This window comes from Rhipicephalus sanguineus, chromosome 2, assembly GCF_013339695.2.
Source record: "Rhipicephalus sanguineus isolate Rsan-2018 chromosome 2, BIME_Rsan_1.4, whole genome shotgun sequence".
Lineage (NCBI taxonomy): Eukaryota > Metazoa > Arthropoda > Arachnida > Ixodida > Ixodidae > Rhipicephalus > Rhipicephalus sanguineus.
Genome location: NC_051177.1, coordinates 63495894 through 63516214, shown reverse-complemented (window position 1 = coordinate 63516214; position 20321 = coordinate 63495894). Strand labels below are relative to the sequence as shown.

At 42.8% G+C, this 20321-nt stretch overlaps 2 protein-coding genes across 2 annotated transcripts in view; one reads left to right on the top strand and one right to left on the bottom strand.

Moving 5' to 3' along the window:
• Nucleotides 1-20321, bottom strand: part of LOC119383109 (pyrroline-5-carboxylate reductase 3) — a 600945-nt gene that overhangs the window by 401686 nt on the left and 178938 nt on the right. The window lies entirely within an intron of this gene.
• LOC119383112 (short-chain dehydrogenase/reductase family 16C member 6) lies at nucleotides 33-20203 on the top strand. Its single transcript, XM_037651113.2, has 6 exons — nucleotides 33-705; nucleotides 5414-5653; nucleotides 7021-7127; nucleotides 9271-9423; nucleotides 11606-11731; nucleotides 12125-20203. The coding sequence occupies exons 1-6, from the start codon at nucleotides 385-387 to the stop codon at nucleotides 12210-12212; spliced, it is 1035 nt and encodes a 344-aa protein (XP_037507041.1). The 5' UTR covers nucleotides 33-384; the 3' UTR covers nucleotides 12213-20203.

Below are 20321 nucleotides of genomic sequence, written 5' to 3'. Positions count from 1 at the left end.
ACAGCTAAAAATGAGCACCCTCTTTAAACTCTCCTCCTTTCCCGCCATCTCCGTTTCTGCGAGCGCGGGTGGAGAGGAGACCTCCTCAAGGCTTCGATAGCTTCGATCGCATAACAACCTTCTCTTGTTTTCCCGAGTTTTCTCCTCTGCGGATTGTGCGACCGGCAACAATCCGCAACGGAGTAGTATTTCTTTCCGTCCCGACGGCGCGCGTTTTCCGAACTGGCTGAACGTGTTCGCTCTATCTTTGGCCGGTGCGAACAACATCGGCGCCGACATCGAAAGGAGGCGTGAGCTGCCGGGAGCATCCGAAGGTCCGTTGACGGTGCGACATCGCCGAAACCTCAATCGCCGGCGCGCGACATCGGGAGCGCCAGCTTCTTCATGATAAACACGCGCAACGGACGACCGAACCACGACTTCGACGGGAGTGGCGACTGCGGCATCGACAGCAACAACGCAACCAGCGGCATGATACTGTGCCTCTTCAACTGGCTCCTCTTTTGCGTCGAGCTGGGACGGTTGTTTGTCCGGCTCGCGCTGGCATCGGCGGAATCGCTCTACCGAGCCCTCGTGCCCAAGTCGAGGAAAGACGTCTCGAACAGTGTAGTCGTGGTGACGGGAGCCGCTCGAGGTCTGGGACGTGAGATAGCATGCATGTTCGCCAACCTGGGAGCCAAGGTTGTGCTCCTCGACATCGATCAGGTGAGTTTGTTGGAGCGCGCAGCTAAGGATTCTTGTGAATTACGGCCAACGCGTATACCAGTGGTACTACTAGTACTACTACAGTGCACGCGTAGCGCGAACAATACTTTTCAGACAGTACCTACTGTATCATCTCCTCAACTTTCCAAAAGCTGTGTTTGCCGTGCTGACAACACTGCATGTGTTGTCGGTGACTGCGCGGTTATCGTGCTTCTGCATCGCCCTGTTGAAAACATTACTCTTTATTCCTATGAATAAGCTTATCGCGCACACCTACATGAACAAGCGGGGGTGCAGCGTAAGTACGTCTGTTTCTTTTTTTTTCTTTTTTTTTTGTGCTGTTGTCGCGCCTGCTTGCTTTGCTTTTTGAAAGATGGGCGCTAATCAGCATGCGACTGGCTAACGCTAACCTTTATCTGAAGACTGGTACTTAGCCAGATAGCTCTTTCCTTGCAATGATCTGATACTTTCTTTGGGAACGACATTTGTGGTGCTCCCTCCCGCGTGAAGACCGCTAAGGTATGGACTTCCCCGTCGCGCGCCGTATTCGCCACTTTTTTTTTTTTTTTTTTTTGGCGCGTACGGTGTAATGCCAACTTTCTCACTTTCCCTCTCCCCCGGTGTTGCGCAGTCGATTGCACCTCTTGTCGTTTTCGGCCACGCTTTTTCCGATTCTTCATTCTTTCCTGGTCACGGGCGCGTGTCCTTGAGTGGACAAGGAAGAAATCCACAAGCCATCTCGTTCGATGAGACGGTTTTTTGCGGCGTTTCGTTCTCCTATTTTTTTTCGTTTTGTTGCGCGCCTACAACTTTTACGTCATGACGATCGGTACTTACACTTGGCAAGTTTTAGAAGTTCACGACGTCTTTGTATACTTGGCAGCTAGCAGCTAGGTGTGCATTCTCTTTCACTTTCATTCTCAGATTTATGTTTATTTTATTTTGTGTGTGTATGTGAGAGGCATAAAATATCTTGACTTTCACTTATAAGTGACTGCATGTCCAATTGTGAAGTTATTGCGCACCCTGAGAAAAGTCGCTTTTGTCGTTACGTGAGGACTGCACTAGTTGCCCCATTGCACCACGAATCAAGCATTGCAAGCACACTGCGCCAGGCAAGATACAAAGCATTTGGTATGGGCCTCACACTGTCGGATGTGTCGTAATTTACGACTTAAGTTTACGCTCATGGTTCAACGGGGAGCCATTGCTCGTTTAATAATTAATAATTACAATAATTTAAAAACAATGTTCATATCCTAGGATTCACAATTCCAGCATTACAAGCGTCGATTCTCGGAGCATGAAGAACAAATAAAGCAGATTCTTTGCGTGCACATAACTCTTCACGGAGCGCAAAAGATTGTTGTATATAGACGGTAAACCATGCGTGCTGGATTGATAGGTTCGCCTATTGCATGGGCATGCGCAGATAAGTTTTCATGCCTTCTTTCTTTTCCGCCGTTGTGCATCTCTCCAGTTGTTAGTCGGCGTTTGTGGTGTCCTGACTTCTTTCTTGTGCCCGTGTCCGCACGCCCTGTCTTTTTAGAATGAATACTTACCAATTAGCTCAGCTCTCTGTTATTCTAAGGTAAACTCTAGCTGCCAGAACGACATAGTCTGCAGAACCATGTAAATGCCGATGTTCTATGCCTGTTCTGTACTGTAATTTTGCGCTAACATTGTGTTTACTTCTACACAAATGAGATTGTGAAATACTTGTAAACTAATATTTGAAAAATATTCATATTTACAAGCAGTGTTTATTTGATTTTAAGACCGAATCCTAGTATTTGTGCAATTCAAAGACTGAATTGAATATGACTGTACTCTGTTCGATATTCGCAACTGAATATTTGCACTGTTACAAATAGTGGCATAGCACCTGCTACGTCAGTAATTTGTGGTCCTTCTGGAGAGAGCTTCAATTTCTGTTATAACTTTAGAGGAGTTGCACAATTTTTCACGTCTTCACATAGATAAAAGTGCACAACTTTTCTTAAGACGCTCAATAAATGCTGCCATGTTAGATTAGGCTACAGCAAATGCCTGCTATTTGCACTGGAATAATTTGATGCAAACAGGTATACACTGGCTGCCTGCATATGTAACCATCATATACAGGCTAGTGTTTCATGCAAATCGAACTAAGCTTTAAAAATATAATTGACAAATCAGATTAGCAGCACATTGTTTGCAGTTGTTTTAACTTGCTCACTTTCAAAGTTTGTGCATTAGTTGAGATTTAATTATGCTAATTTTGTAATGTTTGTTTTAGGGCATAGGTTCTATTTTAAAAGCTGTGGAGTGTTCTCAGAAATTGAAGTTGTTTTCTCGACGTTATCTTCTACGTGTTTCTTTTTTTAAGCTCGGAAGAAACCTCACAAAGTACAAAAATGAGATAAGTATGCTCTGACACTTCTGGATGATAGTGTTATCAATTGTGTGCCGAAGTGACAAAGCCCGCTCGCCAGTTGTAAAACAAAGAATGCTGACAAGTGTGTTTGCGCTCGTGTTCATTGTTAGCCTGTCTCTTATTCTTTGGGACCGTGGTTGATTTCAGTATTCAAAGTGAAGTGCACTCTGGAAGCTGTGGTTAATCTTTTACGTTCCTTTGTAATCTGCATGTGACACTCCTGTGTTTCAAGACATGTTTGAGAGCGCTGCCACTCATGTGTTTGAGAGCACGGTTCTGTAATTCTCTATTCTTTGTGCGCCCTTTTCAGTGCCTATAAAATAGAAACACATAGAAAAACCACTGAGGAAACAATTTTATTCTGTATCTCCTTGCATGTGCAACAGTAACTTCTCAGGTACAACATTATGCCTCACAGTGAGCACTAAAATGTTTGCATAATTAAATCTAGTTAATTAGCTCATTGATTGCACTTCAGAAATCTGCCTGTAGCTCGAGACAACTGTGAACAACATACTGTTGGTTTCATCATCTTATATGTAACAAAAGTTTCAAAAGTTTTTAAAAACTCTATATAGATCATAGCGGGTTTTACATATATTGGAGAAAAATTCATGTAAAATTCACATCTTGCATGTTACACGTTAGCTTCATATCACATGGGAGCCAATGGCTAGTTTGCTCTTCTTGGTGTGCTTGTACTCCAAATGCTCAGGGACTACAGATGCTTTTCTTGTGTGAGGTGTCCGTTTCCCGGAGTTGGCAATTGCCAGGTTTATTGCCGTAGTTGGCAATTGCACAGGTTTATTCTTGCACATGCATCCTTGCCCGCCAAACTTTCTGAAATATTAGATTGTTCTCAGAAGCAACACCCAACAAAGCGGTGCCTGACTGCTGATACACACTATTATCATGATATAACAGGTGACCATTGCATTACCTGTGACGATGGACAGCTGTGAGAAAAATCTTCTGGAAATCAAGCACACAACAAAGAGTTTGACGATGTGAAACAAAATTCTAGTGCAGGTGTGGTACACTGGGGCATCTTTTGCATCGTTATCTCTTCCAGCTTTTTCTTGGTTTACAATTTGTTCATAGCATCATCGCTCTAGCCCTTAATAAGCTTTCTTTTTGATTTTTATCTATGCTGCTAGACTCTATGCCTCTCTGCCGCTTGCTGTTGCTTAGTCTGACATACTCTATAATCATTATTCCAGCATTCACCTTTGATGTCCGATGCTACTTCCAATATGGAAAAATTCTGCAATGGATTCCAATACATGCGCTTCATCCAAATGGGATCATTCGTTGGCGTTAGCTTTAGCTTCTATTACTTGACCGTGTCATTGTCTTTTTTTTGTTCTGTGGCTCTGCTTCACGTTTACTGTTTGCGACATGTCATTTAGATTCTTGTCATTTAGATGTCGCTGTCATTTAGATGTTTTCAGTGTGATCCTTTATTTTCTGGCCCCGGTCTTCTTAACGATTCCCTCGCCACTTTGCTATATGAACAAAGCAAAATGAAATAACATAGTGATCAAGTTTACAGACTAGGTAATTTTGTCCCTTTGTGTTTGAGACTTATCATAAACCAGATATCAATTCCTTTTCATATGAATGTATCAAATCTGAGGGCATTCTTGTACAGTTTCCCATACCTCTTTAACAATATTGCAGGAAAGTTGAAGAAATAATGCCACCATCGGCATGCTCAAGGCAATGAACCAAACACAGCTGCAAGTTATTTTCAAATGCGCTTGGTTTGAAACCTTCTATATTTTGTGTTGGTTCATACTTCAATCCCATTTTAAAGGTTTGGTGCAAATTTGCATCATTGAATATCAATTATATGTGTATGATTAACAATTATAAACTAAGATTAGATTGACATAAGCACCTTTCGGAGTCACTAATCCACTTACAGCACACCGTAGTCATCACACTTCTTTCTTGCTTATGTCATTGAAATGAAAGCAAAATTACACCCCACCACTATAAGTATCCTTGCCTTCTGTAGCTTGAATTAAGTGGCCTGCTATTAATGTCTAATTTTGACTGAGCCAATTACCCGCGACCTTAAGAATTTCCTAATTTCGTACTTGGTTTTTTGGTACTTTCTGGTGCGCATCACATCTCTGTCAGTAGCCTGTCAGTAGAGTACAGTTAAAAGTGTGTACAGAAGCTCATTGTATTAGTATGTTAACACTACTCTGTACAGTGAAACTTAACCATGTAAATATTTTTTTTTCATCACGAACCAGTACAAGCAATTTTATGTCTGATGCGCAGGCACGCAACAATGAACTGGCCAAGACAATCCGGGCATCAGGCGGGAAGGGATTCTCGTTCACCTGTGACGTCACCGACGAGGACCAGGTGAAGAACATTGCACAGAAGATCGGCCGGCTCATCGGAGATGTGGACATTCTGGTGAACAATGCGGGCATAGCCCAGGCGATGCCCATTCTCAACATGAACCCAAACCAGGTTCGGCGCACCATGGAGGTCAACACCCTGTCTCACTTCTGGGTAAGTTACATACGTTCGTGTCATATAAAGCGAACGGGACTGTGTGTCCATGTAGTACTCAAAAATCTTGCAGGACATCTGACACGGTGCCAGGAATAAAGGCGAAGTTCACTCTCCTCATCTGCAGTAACCCTCACGAGTCTGACGTCGTACACCTAATTTCATACTAAGATGATAGGAGGGAAACCTCGGGCTGCATTTATTCAATCACCATGAAAATCGTAGGCAGTACGTGAACTTTTCCGAACTCATTAATGAAAGCATGTTGTCAGGTTCTTTTATTCCTATTGGGTCATTTATGTAGTGTGTGAGCTCAATTTGCGGCAGAATTTTCAAGAACCTGAATTGTAGCACTTATGGCTACACCTGGCGCTACATCTTACACTATCCCAACGAAGCATTGACCATGCGCAGTAAATTTCTCTAACAATTTATAAGATTATGTCTATTTGGGATGCCCTGAAAACTATCAAATAGTGTACACTTGAAGCTATGTGAATCTTAACTGCTGTCATACAAAGAATGCAAGGTGAACATTTTCTTCAGTAACATTAACATAAGAAGTCGCAAGGTAATTTAAAGTTCAGAGTACCAAGTTCAGACAAGTTCGTCATTTCCGAGCAGGGCGATTGGCCAGATTGGCAATGTGCACAGAGACATTCAACAGTCTTCTTGTTATTAAACTGTATGCCAGATGGGTTTAAAGTAATAAAACAGTGGATTGGCTGAGCAATAACACATCCTACCAAAACACTCTCTCTCTTTTTGGTACTACTTCGGCAGCCCTTGTGTGGCACCATAAATTATATAGCATGGACACATCTTCAATGACATTGTCCTGATTTATCTTTCTAAGGGAACTTCTTTAACATTAATGTCAAAACGTCTGAAAGAAGGAAAGCCATTGCCTAACAGATATGTAGCTGCTTTCGTGTGGCTTTATGTGGTTCATAGCACTGCTTTGTTTTGAGTGTCCTTCATTTTATTCTACCGGCATTAAAATATTTTCTATTGTGCAAAATTGTTTACTGACCAAATTATTAGCCATAGAAACAGTAAAATCTGAAAATCAACTTGAATATGAAATATTTTTCTGCTCTTGGAATTTTGGAAGTATGAAATCGAGTGGTTGGGAATGAGCAAGACTGGAATTGTAATGTTGATTTGTTGCATTCTTACAATAGGCACTTCTAGTGGCAACAGCGTGCATGGGTCTTATTCTACGGTAGCCAGTAATTGTAGTAAATCTGTATGTTTGGTCGCAGTGGAGTGTTCAATGAAGTTGTTTATTGGGATTTAGAACTGTGTTACTGAAAGCGTCTATTCAATGCAAGTGTGTTTTATTTGTAAATCTTGCGAATTTTCAGATGATCCAGGAGTTCCTCCCCAAGATGCTCGAGCGCAAGCAGGGCCACATCGTAGCAGTCTCATCTCTCGCCGGACTGGTGGGAGCGGCAAACTACACCGAATATTGGTGAGTGCGGGAACCAGGCCTGGCTTTCCACATGAGCCTGGCTTCTCGAAGGAACTTGGCACTCTTAAAGGGACACTAAAGTGCAAAACAGTTTTTCTCATATTAGTAAAGTATTCTTTGACGATACCAAAAACACCACGCTTGCTGCTAGAAGACGCTTAGTAAGCGAGAAAACGCGCAAAAACAAATTTGGGTGGCGACGCCACCTTTACGTTTCCGCACCATTTGCTGTGACGTCACATGTTTTGATGGTGCCTACTAGGGACTACGTAGTTCCTAATCGGTAAAAATGAAGTACATTGTCCTTTGAGGGGGCCACACAATTAACATACCAAGTTTGGGGTAATTTTGCTGAGCCAATGGCGCCAAAATACGATAAATACACATTGAAATCTGTGACGTCACACGGGGAGATTTCGGCGCGAAATTTAAAAATGAAACTTTCAACTTGATTTTCTCCTTTATTAATAAACATATGATGGCGAAATTAGCGACATTAGAGTTGTCAGAGCACAGTTTATCGATCTAAATCGACTCATTGTTTCTCTTTAGTGTCCCTTTAAACGCTCCACTTTGAAAAGTGGAATCCAGCCGTCGTACCGGCTGTCGAACTGTTTAACTGGATATTCTGTTACTTCAGTTATACGTGAAATTGTGGGTCCAAATCCCGCCAGTAGCACTAGCATTGTTGTAAATGTGCGATGCAAGTTACACTCATACTGTGCATTAATAGTACTTAGAGGTACAATGTACGTTACATGGTTGGCATTGATCTGGAGCTTTCCGCATTGTTGCCCTTTATATAGAGATTCCTTGTTACATTGGAATGTTAAGAATTATTGAACAAGCAATCATCCATTCACTCAGTCATTCACTGAATCAATAAAGATAGGAAACCCGGTAAATGAGCATTCCTTGCACACCTTTTGGTTTTGGGATTATGTTTAACCTAAATCTGTGAAACAACGGGATGAGAATTTTGGGTGAGTTGGGCACTTAGCAGTAAACTCGAAGAGGCGACTTTTGATAATGGCACCATAAGGTGTATTTGCAGTGACTAGGATAAGTGCACAAGAGGGGTTAGAGAAGCAGCGGCAATTTGTTCGGAAGGAGAAGACTGCATCAGTGCTTCGTTGGTTATCATTACCAAACAAAAAACTCTGGTTTATCTTCCACACACCTTGCACACGTCCTTTAATCAATTCATGTTAACATTTATTCCATGCCATGTCTTCACTTTTCTTTTTCCATTATGCATTATGTTAAGCTTTCCATAATTGCCATTTGGAAGTAGCACCATGTTTGCTGTACTTGTTTTCAACTGTGACCTTTTGACTTTGTAATGCACTTCTGTAAACTTCAATGAATTGAGAAGTGGTGTGCCAGCCGAGAGTCCTGGAAAATGTTCCAGCAGTTTTAGGTGCAGAACCTACCGGCTGTTATGAGTTCGTTCTTGCTCTCATTGTGCTACGTGCATATAGTAATGCAAAAGGCCCAGGCTATCTTATCAAGATAATTGCTTCTCATTTTCAAAAGCTTCCTGTCAAAACATAGTGCAGTATTGATAAACAGACAGGCGGGAGTGTTATCAGTTTTGAGCTTTGACTGGAGTTATTGAGGTAGTCTTAGGTTATGCGATCTCTTCGCTTGCTTTTGCAAAGTTTCTGGGCACTCTCAGTCAGTTTTGACAGCATAAGCAATATTGTATGGCTTGTTGAGAAAAGTGTGCATAGAAACTGAAGCAGGGTATCACTGCAGTTTTATGCCTGAAATATCAAACAAGGTCTTGCATCCTGTGATAAGGCAGAGAAAATGTTTGACTACTAATGCTTGTGGCAGAGTACTTGAAAACTTAACTTGTTGCCGTTAACAGCACTGGTAACTATTGTTTCGAGGCACTCCATAGGGCCCAGTAATGCAGACAACATATGCTAGTGTTTACAAAAGGACATGCGTCAACATAAGATAACAACGTCTGAGGGCAGCAACGTGTCACACGAAGTGCACTTAAATGGTGCATTCCCTCACAGGCATCTGTTTAAATCCAACTTCTTAAATTCCTGCTTGCATGCCATCGTTGTTACTACCAGTTTGATTAGGAAATCACTGGAACTCAACATTTACTTCCTATCTACTTTCACAGCGCATCAAAATTTGCGGTGATGGGCTTGATGATGTCACTGGAGCGGGAGCTGTCACAGACTGAGGCAGGACGAGCCATTCGCCTGACGACCATCTGCCCTGCTGTGCTGTCCCGTGGTTTCTCCAACATGGGGCTGCCCTACCTGAGCGCATGGTGGGCACAGCATGCATCATTCATATTTTTTTATTTATACAGAGCTTTATTATGGTGTAAAACGCTTACGTAAGCGTTAGTGTGCGTCTCTCCACTAATCCTAAGACAGGGTGCACTGCATAGCACAACTAGCCTTTTATTATAGCTTAAGGGAGTGAAGCGCTAATGCGAATCGTGCCGTCTAGATGAAAGAACACGAGCCAATTCTATGTGGCCACATTCCACTTTGTTTTGTTTGCCACACACATCTCGGTTTACTTGTGGTCGTATCCTTTAAGGCGGACAAATGGACGAAAGACTATATACGAGCCCTTCAAACGCTCCATTTTTACAACTGTTTTTTTTGGACAAGTGCCACCATGTTTCTCAGATGGCCGCAGCTGCACTGATCACATAGTTGAATAAATATCTGAGGGCAAGTCAAGCTTGTTTCATTTTTTCCAACGTATTGTGCCGATTATCTATGGTAAGCAACTAAAATTTCACAAATGTATGTCTTATCAATTCAGCATCGGAATCAATAGTGCAGTAAAGGTTTCTTAGAAAGAAAGTTAGAAAAACTCCACTGCAGTATTGATCCAAGAATCACCATAATGAATCTCGCAGTGCCAGAACATCTCACAAGTTCTCCAGGCTTGAAATGATGGAGCCATGCAAGATATTCTGATATCCATAGGCGTGCACAGGGTTATCCATTGGAGGGGGAGGGGGGGGGGGAGAGGGCTCACAGCGCCCCCCCCCCCCCCCCTCCCGTTGGTCAAGTTAAAAAAGCACAAGCTTCGAAGCAGATGCAAAAATGAAAATGAAGCAATGACGCGCTTAGCACAACGGCCTGCCCTTGGTCCCCGGCTTTCCGGCGGTAAAAATTGGAAGTAAACGGCTCTTAGAATGCAACATCAGTGGTACTCGGCTGCCATTATCGTAAAAAATCTGCATGGCCAACAGCCTTGCACTTTAAGGAGTGACGGGATAAGCATGATTCAGTAGAAGTATGGGGCAGACTTGGTTCCCCCCTTCAGATGACTTGGGGGGGTGGGGGGGGCACCCCGCTCTGCCCCCGTTGCGCGCACGCTATGCTGATATACACCGATAATTTAAGAACTAGCATGCATGGCTGCTTGAGACTTCGTAAATTACATTGTAATGTACAGAGGAACATCTTCCAACAAAGAGCATTCTGACAAACATCGTGCATTAAAAGTTGCAATGTAAACTCAAGATTGTTGGTGGGATGCTGCCACGCACAGTCCTGTAATATCTGTTTTGTTCAAAGGTAGCCACTGTTTTGTCTGTAGGCAAGCTTGTTTTTAAATGCGTAAGCATTTCTATGCCAGACTTGATAAAATAAAAAACTGTCCGTCCCTCCCGCCCTCCCTTTGTCGTATAAGACGATCATAGCTATGATAAAATAAATATATATAAAACAAAAGAAATTTTCTTAGCGTTGCTGGGTTTTGAACCCAGGTCCCCACGCTCCAAAGGAGAGTGTCTTAATCACTGTGCTAAAAGCTCGTGCATGCAGGATGCGAATACTATACCTGAAGCAAATGAATCCATTGTACCTGTAGTGCAAAACAAATGTAAAAGGAAAGCACTTTCTATGAAGGCTTTGTTGAATCTTTCGTTGTAGTTGAATAAAGGCCCTCTGCAGGACAAGATGTAAAGCCAATATACACATCAGGAAAATTTAGACTTAGTGAAAATTTAACGACAAAGTTGCATTTTGGTGGTCGTGGCATGCACCTCATGAGGGGTTGTTCTGGACACTAACGAACGCTGCAAAGGAAATTAAAGAAGCCATGCCGATACCAACCTGCACCAGTGTTCTAGGAAAGGCTGCAGCCTACAGTAATGCTCACCGCTGTGTGGATTTCTTTTTTTTTTATCTATACTTGCATCATGTGTAATCAGTATCACATGCCAGTGGCTATAACATTCTGCTCCACAAGACCAAGTCACGGGGTTGACTCCCAGCAGCAGTATTAGCAGCTGTATCAGCAGCACCTCTGTATTGGGAGTGGAATGTGAGAATTCTTGTGTGCCAAAATTTAGGCATGCTACAAAGAATCTCGGGGCTTTAGAATCAATCCAGAGCGATGTCCAGGTGTTGTTTTGTTACTTTACACTCAGCCAAACAAATATTGATAGCAAGAAATGGAACCCATTGCTGGTTTGTGCGTAGGTTCCCCCGGATCTTTCCGCCAGTGGATGCCAAAGTGGCAGCACGTGATGTGGTCGGCCGTGTGCTCCGAGACCAGGAGCTGATCATTCTGCCAGCAAGTTTCAACCTCATCATCAACCTTTCCCTGTGAGTGCTGCTTCTAGAATAGTCACAGTTGCAGATGTATACTTGCATATATCTTGCAAAAGTTCGGCAGGCTTTATTATCTTGCCAACAGTCTTGTGTGGCAACTTTGTGTGCCTGGCTTTGGGGCATAAGCACTGGTATCATCTCGTGTCTCTGCTATTAGATGGTGTGAGCTTGGGTTGAGAAGTTCGGTAGCTGACAGAGCGGCTAATCATGGCGGCATGCAGAAGTACAGAACTGTACCTCCTGTCTGGTCGGCCTGAATGTTTGACAACGGGAAAATGTTTTGCCTCGACTCAGTACCTAAGGCCAGCTTTTCTTTAGGTACCACTTAATAGATATGAGTTCCACTTTCTCAGCGCCTCTAACGTTATCATCTGTCATCTTTTCCAGTATTCTTCCCCACAGTGTGGGCAAAATTGTGCAGGAGTACCTCGACTACATGGTGAACCCTATGACCGAGGGTGGCACAGTCCTCTGAGGAGCCTTCAGGACTCACACTAAGTCTTGACGCAACTTGGCTGTGCCAGCTGCGAGCTCATTCCACGCATCAGCGTTCTCAACGTCTTCCGTTCGAAGTGTCTTACTTTGAGTCACAGAAGGCGAGGGTTTCGTACATTCGCTGGCTGTTGATCACTTACAGTACCGGCATTTGTGATTTATTGCCGAGAACAGGTTTGCTGAGGACAGATGTGGCAATTGCAGATGGCGAACACTAATGAACGCAGCTATACCACTTGTTGCAGTTTTCAGTTTTCCGGCCTATAGACGAAACTTCTCTGTTTCACCTACTGGCAATCCCTCCGAAACCTTGTCATTGCGGAGGGATTGTCAGTAGTACTGCTCCATTAAGAAATGTGGTGCACTTGGTCTTGCTGGAAACTGAAGACAACAATTAGACCCGCGTAAAATGTGGGTTCATTCGGAAATGTTTCACGTTTGAATGTCAGATATTTTTACGTTCTTTCCTCTTCAAACGGTTTTCCTGTTTGAAGCGTTCGTTTGTTGTTAGAGATTTGAGCCCAGGTTCACTACGTGTTGTCAGGCAGCTGCAAGCAGAGGTGCATTATAAACGGCCTCCTGCTTTCTAGTATGTGTGATTTCTAGCACCTTGGGTGAACTCGTCGACAGCTGCCACGTCTCCTAAACCTTCCGACACCCTCAGTTATGGTGTTGTATTCTTATTGTTCTTAGAGAAGTGGTGCATTAGAGGGCGGTTGCGTCTGTGTTACTGGTCACCACAGTATTACGCAGCTGGCTTCAGGCCTCTGTCAATGCACTAGCATTCATAAGGCAGTTATCGAAGCTTCAGAAATGAGGGACCGATGTGCAGCTCGGAAAAGCATGCACTATATGCAGACAGGAGGTCTTCAACAGGTAGACAGGAGTTTAAGTGTATTATGTGGTTGCATTGCTTTGTTACGAGCTGTTAAATAATCATGTTGCTCAGTGTTGCTTGTTTTATCATCCTTGTTTTGTGTTGAGATTTGTTCATATATTAGTATTATTTACACATCTTGTTTTACGTTGCGTAAAGAACTGCTTTTCCCTTCTTGTCAGACTCGCCTTCTCAATCCAGCGCTTCTAGCCTGAGCTAAGTGTGGGGCACAGGTCATCAATTGTAGCGTTGTACAAGGTGGATTCTTGGCCACTGTATCATCACCCTGTTTTTTTTTTTTTCCTATTTGTTAGAGATTGATTATATGATTAATAGACCAATTCATCACTTTTCACACAAGAGTCAAATGGGGATCAGTAGAAGTAGGATCTGCACAAATTACCTCTCCTTTTTAATCAATATTCACAAAATATTCTGGTGCACAAAAGGAAAGTTGATGTCTTAGTGTGTTTGCGTGGGCATTAAGGGAACACTTGCACTGGCTTGGAAATGATGTTTTTTTGCAACTGAGTGCCAACATAACATTGTTCCTGGTTCAATCAGTGCAGGGCAAGTTTACGAGAAACATGTTTTGTACATTGTCATAGCCTGCTGTGATGTTAATCATTGTTAGTTTGAAAGACAAGGAGTGAAATTGATGTGGTAGCATGTCTTTCCCATTGCTTATATCCTTTTATTTTTTTAGATTTGTGCAGTTGCTAACATCGGTGGTCTTTATAAACAGGTCTTAAATTTTACAACCATACTCTAGTGCCAAACAATTCCTTGCCTAAAAAAGGCAGGCTTGTTCAGCACCCTGGTGAAGGTTACATTGTGTGGTCAAAATATTGAAAAACTCGCATTACCTCTTTTGCTATTTTGGACATTTTTCGTCGTGTTTGCACCACTCGCCATCAAAATCCCCAAGCAGTACAGAAAGTTTTCAGCTTAGCACTTCTTCGGTAATTTGGATTCTATGGTTGCTATAAATAGATATTGTAATGTAAAATATGAATGTCACCTCCCAGGCATGTTTTATGGAAGTTAGGAATAAATGTCAGCTCATGTCATTGTTACAAATGCAGTGTGATTGATTATGCCATCAACAAACAATATTTTCTGCTCATATGCAAACTGTTTGGAAAGTTATGTAGTCATGCTTAGTGCCGCTAGGGTGCGTGAACTGGTACCGCAGCGTATGTCGATCATGAATTGCTAATTTTCAAGCTTGCAGTGCTCAAGATGGCAGCAGCACATGCGCTGAAACAGAGGGTCTGGTTGTCCTGCTTGTTCAATTGTGACCTGTTGTGCTGCGTAATCTTGTTTCTTTGTGCCACTTTAGGCGTATCAAAGGACCTGACATGCGATAATTTGCCCCTGGCAACGAAGTCTTTGTAATGCCATTTACAGTTATGCCATTGTATGTTGTAATTTAGAAACTGACTGACTTCATGTGCAGCTGCGTCATCTGATCGAAGGTGTTTCGACGTCTTTCTAAGTGAGTGCGCTGCGAACTCTTCAGAATTTAAGGCACTGCTATGCACCAGTGACAGAATAACTGTACACAAAACAAGACTATGAGGAGAGAGATCATGTAGGCCTCTTCATTTTACATGCTGTTTTCACCCAACGTTAACCACCAAGCAACAAGAATGGTGTCAGTGACACCTTTATTGCGGTACTCCCTTGTTATTTTCTTGGGTTCATGTATAAATACAACCACTGTATAGTATTTTACTGTGGCTGTTGTTTTAGACATGGTACATGTGTCAACATTGTGGCAAAATGTCTTTAGTTTTATTTTCAGTGTCTTTGCTCTCTCCATGTGCATGCCTAGTACATGAGCCGTGAAACGTTGTTCACGTTGCCCAGGCTTGCGTGCTGAACTGTGTTTTTCCGCTTCAGTTCAGTAGTTAGACCTTTGCGCTTTTGGAAACAGCTTATAGTATAAATGCGGCATAAATATTGAAGCCAGTATTAAGTGGATGTTTCAGCTGAACCAGCTCGTGGAACATCCAGCAACCACACATAGTCTCTCCAGCAATACAGGACTGAAAATGTGGTGCTAGTAAAAGAAACAGTGGTGCCATCTGTCACTGTTTCAATGAAACGTAATGCTGCCGTTAACTTGACAGGTGGAACCACCGTTTTATTGGTAGGAAAACCTACGGTTTTCAGTTGAGATTGGCCCCAAACATGTTGTTAGGGTTCATTGGAAATATTTTCAACTGTTCCATCCAAACGCAGTGTCAAACAGCACGCATTGAGAGATGTCACCTCGAGTTATCAAGGCTATTCGGTGATATTCGTTGTGGATAAGCCAGCAGTTGAGTCCAGAGATCTTTCAAACCTAGCTCTCTCAGTAGGGCCACATTGGTGGCTATCAGCAAGTTTGCAAGGCAAGATTGTCTTGTTAGTGCGCGTTGCAGCTAGCTCGTTCTAGTAGCAGGAATTAGAGCTCACTGGAAGCAACACACTGACTACCGTATTTATTCGAAAATAGGTCGGGCACGAATATAGGTCGACCCCTACTTATAGCACTCTACGAGAAATAAAAAAAAAATATTCGAAAATAGGTCGACCCATGTTTTTTTTTTTTAGAAACAGGAAAATTGAAACATAGCACACCTTTATTTACAATTAACTTAGCGCCCTAGTCGCTGCCGGGAGTGTCATGTTCGTCAGATGTGCAAGGAAGGTTGTCGGATTCTTCGCAGGCATCCTCGGCATCCCAAATGACGTCGACTTCGCTGCCATCGATTGCGTTGGAAATGCAGCACTTTTTAAAGCCAGTCACGATAATTTCCGCTGGCAAGTCTTTCCGCGCGTCCTTCACCCACGTCGCAACTTCATTGAGGGAAGCCCTTCTCGCGGCGTCCCGTCGGTGTCATTGCAGCATCCTCCTTCAAGCCACTCTTTGTAACTCTTCGCCACCCGGTCCTTAATGTAGCCGGGACGTCATACCTAGCGGTATGACGACCAGGTCTGTTGGCCTTCTGCAGGGCCTCCTTGACGCCCGGAGCCTCAGTTCTTTTTCAAGAGCGTCATGCCTGCCAGTTGCTGGGCCGCGAAAAGCACGACGCCATCCATTGCACGCGAACAGTCGGTCCCGCTGCTTCCGCCAACCCCTAATCAACTTTTACGTCGAACTCACGCTGAGCGGCACAATTGCTGGAATTCTCGGCAAAAAGTATCACTTGACGCTTGAAGTCAGCTGTGTAGCGCTACCGACGTGACACCGTCGCAACCGCGCATTTGCAAATGCGAACCGTCACGTCAGATCAAACAACAAACAAAGAGTGAGGTTAGGCCAGTGCCAGTGCGGCTGCGCGTCGGCAGGCAGCACGGCTAGGGGGCTAGGGACTTCACGGCCTACCTAGGGAAATCACGGGTTCCAGCGCAAACATGGCGGAGCGGCCTGCATTTCGCGGGGGCTTTGAAAAGGCGGTGTGCAGCTATTGCACAAATAACTTTTTTTTTTCTTCGTTACTTAGTCGGAAAAGGCGAACGGGTACGGTTTTTATACCAGATTTTATGGTATATAATGTGCGTATGTAGCAGGAACTGCTTGAAGAACAGCAGGCGCGGCAGTTGCACGGCATAGGTGCGGTGCTTTTGGTCGCTTTGATCGCGAATATAGGTCGAGATTCTTTGGTCACGAATATAGGTCGATAGCTGATTATGGGCAACATTTTTGGGAAAAAAAGGTCGACCTATATTCGAATAAATACGGTAATATGCTCACTTTCATAGGTTCCTTCTCAAAGTCATTGACCAGCAGTATTCAGGCGTATGAACTTAATCTTTTACATCACGCTGTACAATGCAAGCTTCAAAAAGTTGTTTCAAATCCATTGATGAGAATTAGTAACATTCCATAAATGGATGGGTACACTCGGGGATCAAAGTTTGTACATCGTATTGTTTCTTGTCTGGCTTGCGTAGCCCTGTCTGCTGTGGTACCCAAGTCACTATAGCCTCACCTGCTCAGAAGTTAGCAGCTTTTGTGAGGTGCCCATGTTTCTGCTTATAAAGAAACTTTCGTCGCAATGCAGGGCGTTAGAGCTATGTAGCTCACTCTTGAAACAAGTGCTAGGGCACAAGGTCGGTCGCTGTGCAAAGCTACCGCAAGAACAGGGCATTAAGTGCTTGTCAGAAGTGCATAGTAGGAAATATTATACACTGTTTTATTATAAAACTCTCTGTTATATTTTTATAGAATTCAATTTGTAAACTCCAATAATAATGCCAGAGTATATAGTAGGTGTTCCGTGTTTCTACTTTTCTTTCCTTTATTTCTTACCCCGAGATTTTATATTTTTGTTATGTCAGCATTATTCAGTATTTGCTTTGTAGCTTCAGTGCAAAAGAGTCATTTTTCTTGTCTGTTCTTCAAGTTTCGCTCAAATCTAAAAAGTTGTTTGTTAGCATAGCTGTTATACTTGTTTTTGTTTTTTCCATAGGCCTAATTCAATGCTTTCATCTCTCTCCAGTACATTTTGAAGTGTAGGCATTTTGTTTAAGCCCTCGACTGTCATCAAAGGCCCATAGTGAATTACCATCAAGAATGACCCTTTTATAGTATACTAATCAAATGGAATCATTAGTACTGTATTTACTTTAATAGCTTAAGCCCTTAGCACAGGCAATTTAAATAGAACACTCTTATATTCACTGCAACCGTTACGTTCTTATGTAATGATCGACACATTTAATTATAGCTGTTGCCTGATGATGACCAGGTTGTCAGCATTGGTTTGTGTAGCCAGTGCTTGCTGTTAGTAGACCTGCTATGTCTACATGTTCACGATGCTAAATGATTTTGTCGTGTTTGTTTGTTTATATAATGCAAAGTCAACAAAATGTGTTCAGTCAGGTTTCCTTTCCACCCAGACGTTCTCCCCCCTTTTTCTTTAAATGTGATATTGCCAGTGATTTGTGTCACAAGACCAAGAAAATGTAGCCTCGGCAATTCTTCTTTCACGGTAAAGGGCAATTTTACTCGTAAATTTGTGGTATTGTAGTTCTGAGGAGCTGTTACTCTAAATAATAATCTGAAGAGCACGCAAAGAGTGGTGCTTCTAGATTCAGTTACCGCTGTACTTCAACTGCTAAGGCAAACATGGATGTTATGTAGTATGTGTGATATGAACGTGTGGTGTTAACGCACAAGCGTTGACTGCAGAGCCAGTATGTGCTGTTATGCAGCATCGCAGTGAAAATTTGTGAGGATGCACTTGGGAGCACACTGAACAGGTCATAGCAATTGTTTGATACTTGGCTGTTCCAAGAAATGGACCCAACCCCGGTTTCTTTGAGAATGATATCGCTTTGTTCTTTCTTTTCTTATGAATGCTGCAACCAAGTTGCCATTTCACACTTGACACTTTCACTGTCCTGTTCATTGTGAGATGGCACTTATCGACTCGGCAGTCAATGCTTGTTCATTGATGTTAAAAAATTGAAGGCTGTACATCTTTACTGTTGTTTTAGAAGCACTTGAGGTGGCATAAAATTTTGATTTGCTTGGAGGGTTGGAAGTTAACTTTCAGTTTAGCTAGAACTTATCGCAACTTTGTTCATGCAGAGACTACAGAGCAGTTATCTTTTGTGCCATGAGCCGTAATGAATTCCACTCGCTGCGGTACATGTACTGTGGCCAAGTTCTTTTTCCTCGTTTAATTTTGTCATGGCTGCTGTGAAGAAAAGTTTTAAATAATTTCTGGACAGTTAGTTTTGTGAGATAACACAGTGCTTTATTAAAAGCTGGCCAGAAAGATTTTTAATAAACTATTTTTGACAGAATGCAGTCAACTATGAGAATCTCATAAAAAATTGGTTGTCATTAAATTAAGGTTTGCTGTATAACATCGATACACATCTTCGTGCATCTGCTGTGGCTAAAAGTCGTCATTTAAACTAACCAAGGCTTTTTTCCCCCTCAACTGTGCCACTGATACTTGGGAGTGCCAGCAAAACTTGGAAAAAGCGTAGCTTGATTAAAAACAAAACTGTAATTTTAAGTTTTAGGAAACAAGCTTCCCTCCCTCTCAGCTTTCTTTCTTGAAATCTTGTGCCAAGCATGCCCGCCTCTGTTGGGGCACTTTTCTTTTTTCGCATGATTTTGTCCGAGGGATGAAAATATTGTTCATTCCTTCTTTCTTTTTTCGATGTGTTGCATATTGTGGTTTGCAAAAGAAAGAAAAGGCAAATAATTTGCTCCTCGAGAAGGGCAACCGTCCCATTTCAAAACATTGTATGCAGTCAGATACAACTTTAGAAGGCAGCAGCGTTTCCACTCCGAAGGCTGGAAGCACGCAAGCCTGCGCTGATTAGTGTGCACTCTAGAATGACATCATAATCCGACCTGCACCATGGGTCTAGTGGTTATGGTGCTCGACTGCTGACGCAAAGGTCGCGTGATTAAATCTCAGCCGCAGCAGCCGCATTTTCGATGGAGCTAGAAATGCTTGAGGCCCGTGTACTTAGGTTTAGGTGCACGTTAGAGAACCCCAGGTGGTCGAAATTTCCAGAGCCCTCCCGTATGGCGCTCTCGTAATCATATCGGGGTTTTGGGGCATTAAACCCCAACAGTTATTATTAATCTGAATGGTCAGTGGCCCCACTGTCCAAGAACATCGCCATGTACGTGAGCGGGACTATTTCTGTAGTCATGGAGGCATTCGGCTGCCACGCTTCAGTCATCTGGGCACAGGGCCTCTCGTGCCTTCTCAAGTATTATCTGGTTATGGTAATTGCCTTTGTGAATTGATGTGGTAAATTATGTCATCACTGCAATAGAGATTTTGTCATCAAATTCCGACCTTTTTTCTAACCTGTCGCATCTTTCATTGCAACCTTGAAGCATCACTCTTCATTTGATCTCATTGTGTTGTGTGTTATTGGACCACTCCACGCCTTGTGCTTAAGACTGCCTTTGGAAGCAGAAACCGGCTCCACGGACAACATACTTTGCACTGTTCTCGCCTGTCTTCCAAACTGTGGAGACGTTTTGTGGTTCTAAGTACTTATTTTTACCTTTCTTGCTCATACTGAATGTATGGAGATGTTAAATAAAGTTGTTCTTAGTCAAACATGCGGGGCTTGTCCATTTTCACAGCTTGCATGTGCAACTCTCAGGCCAAGGTCTTTTTTTACCATTCCATAAACCTTCAATGTAGCAATGTTTGAGCAATGGTAAGGAGTATTGGT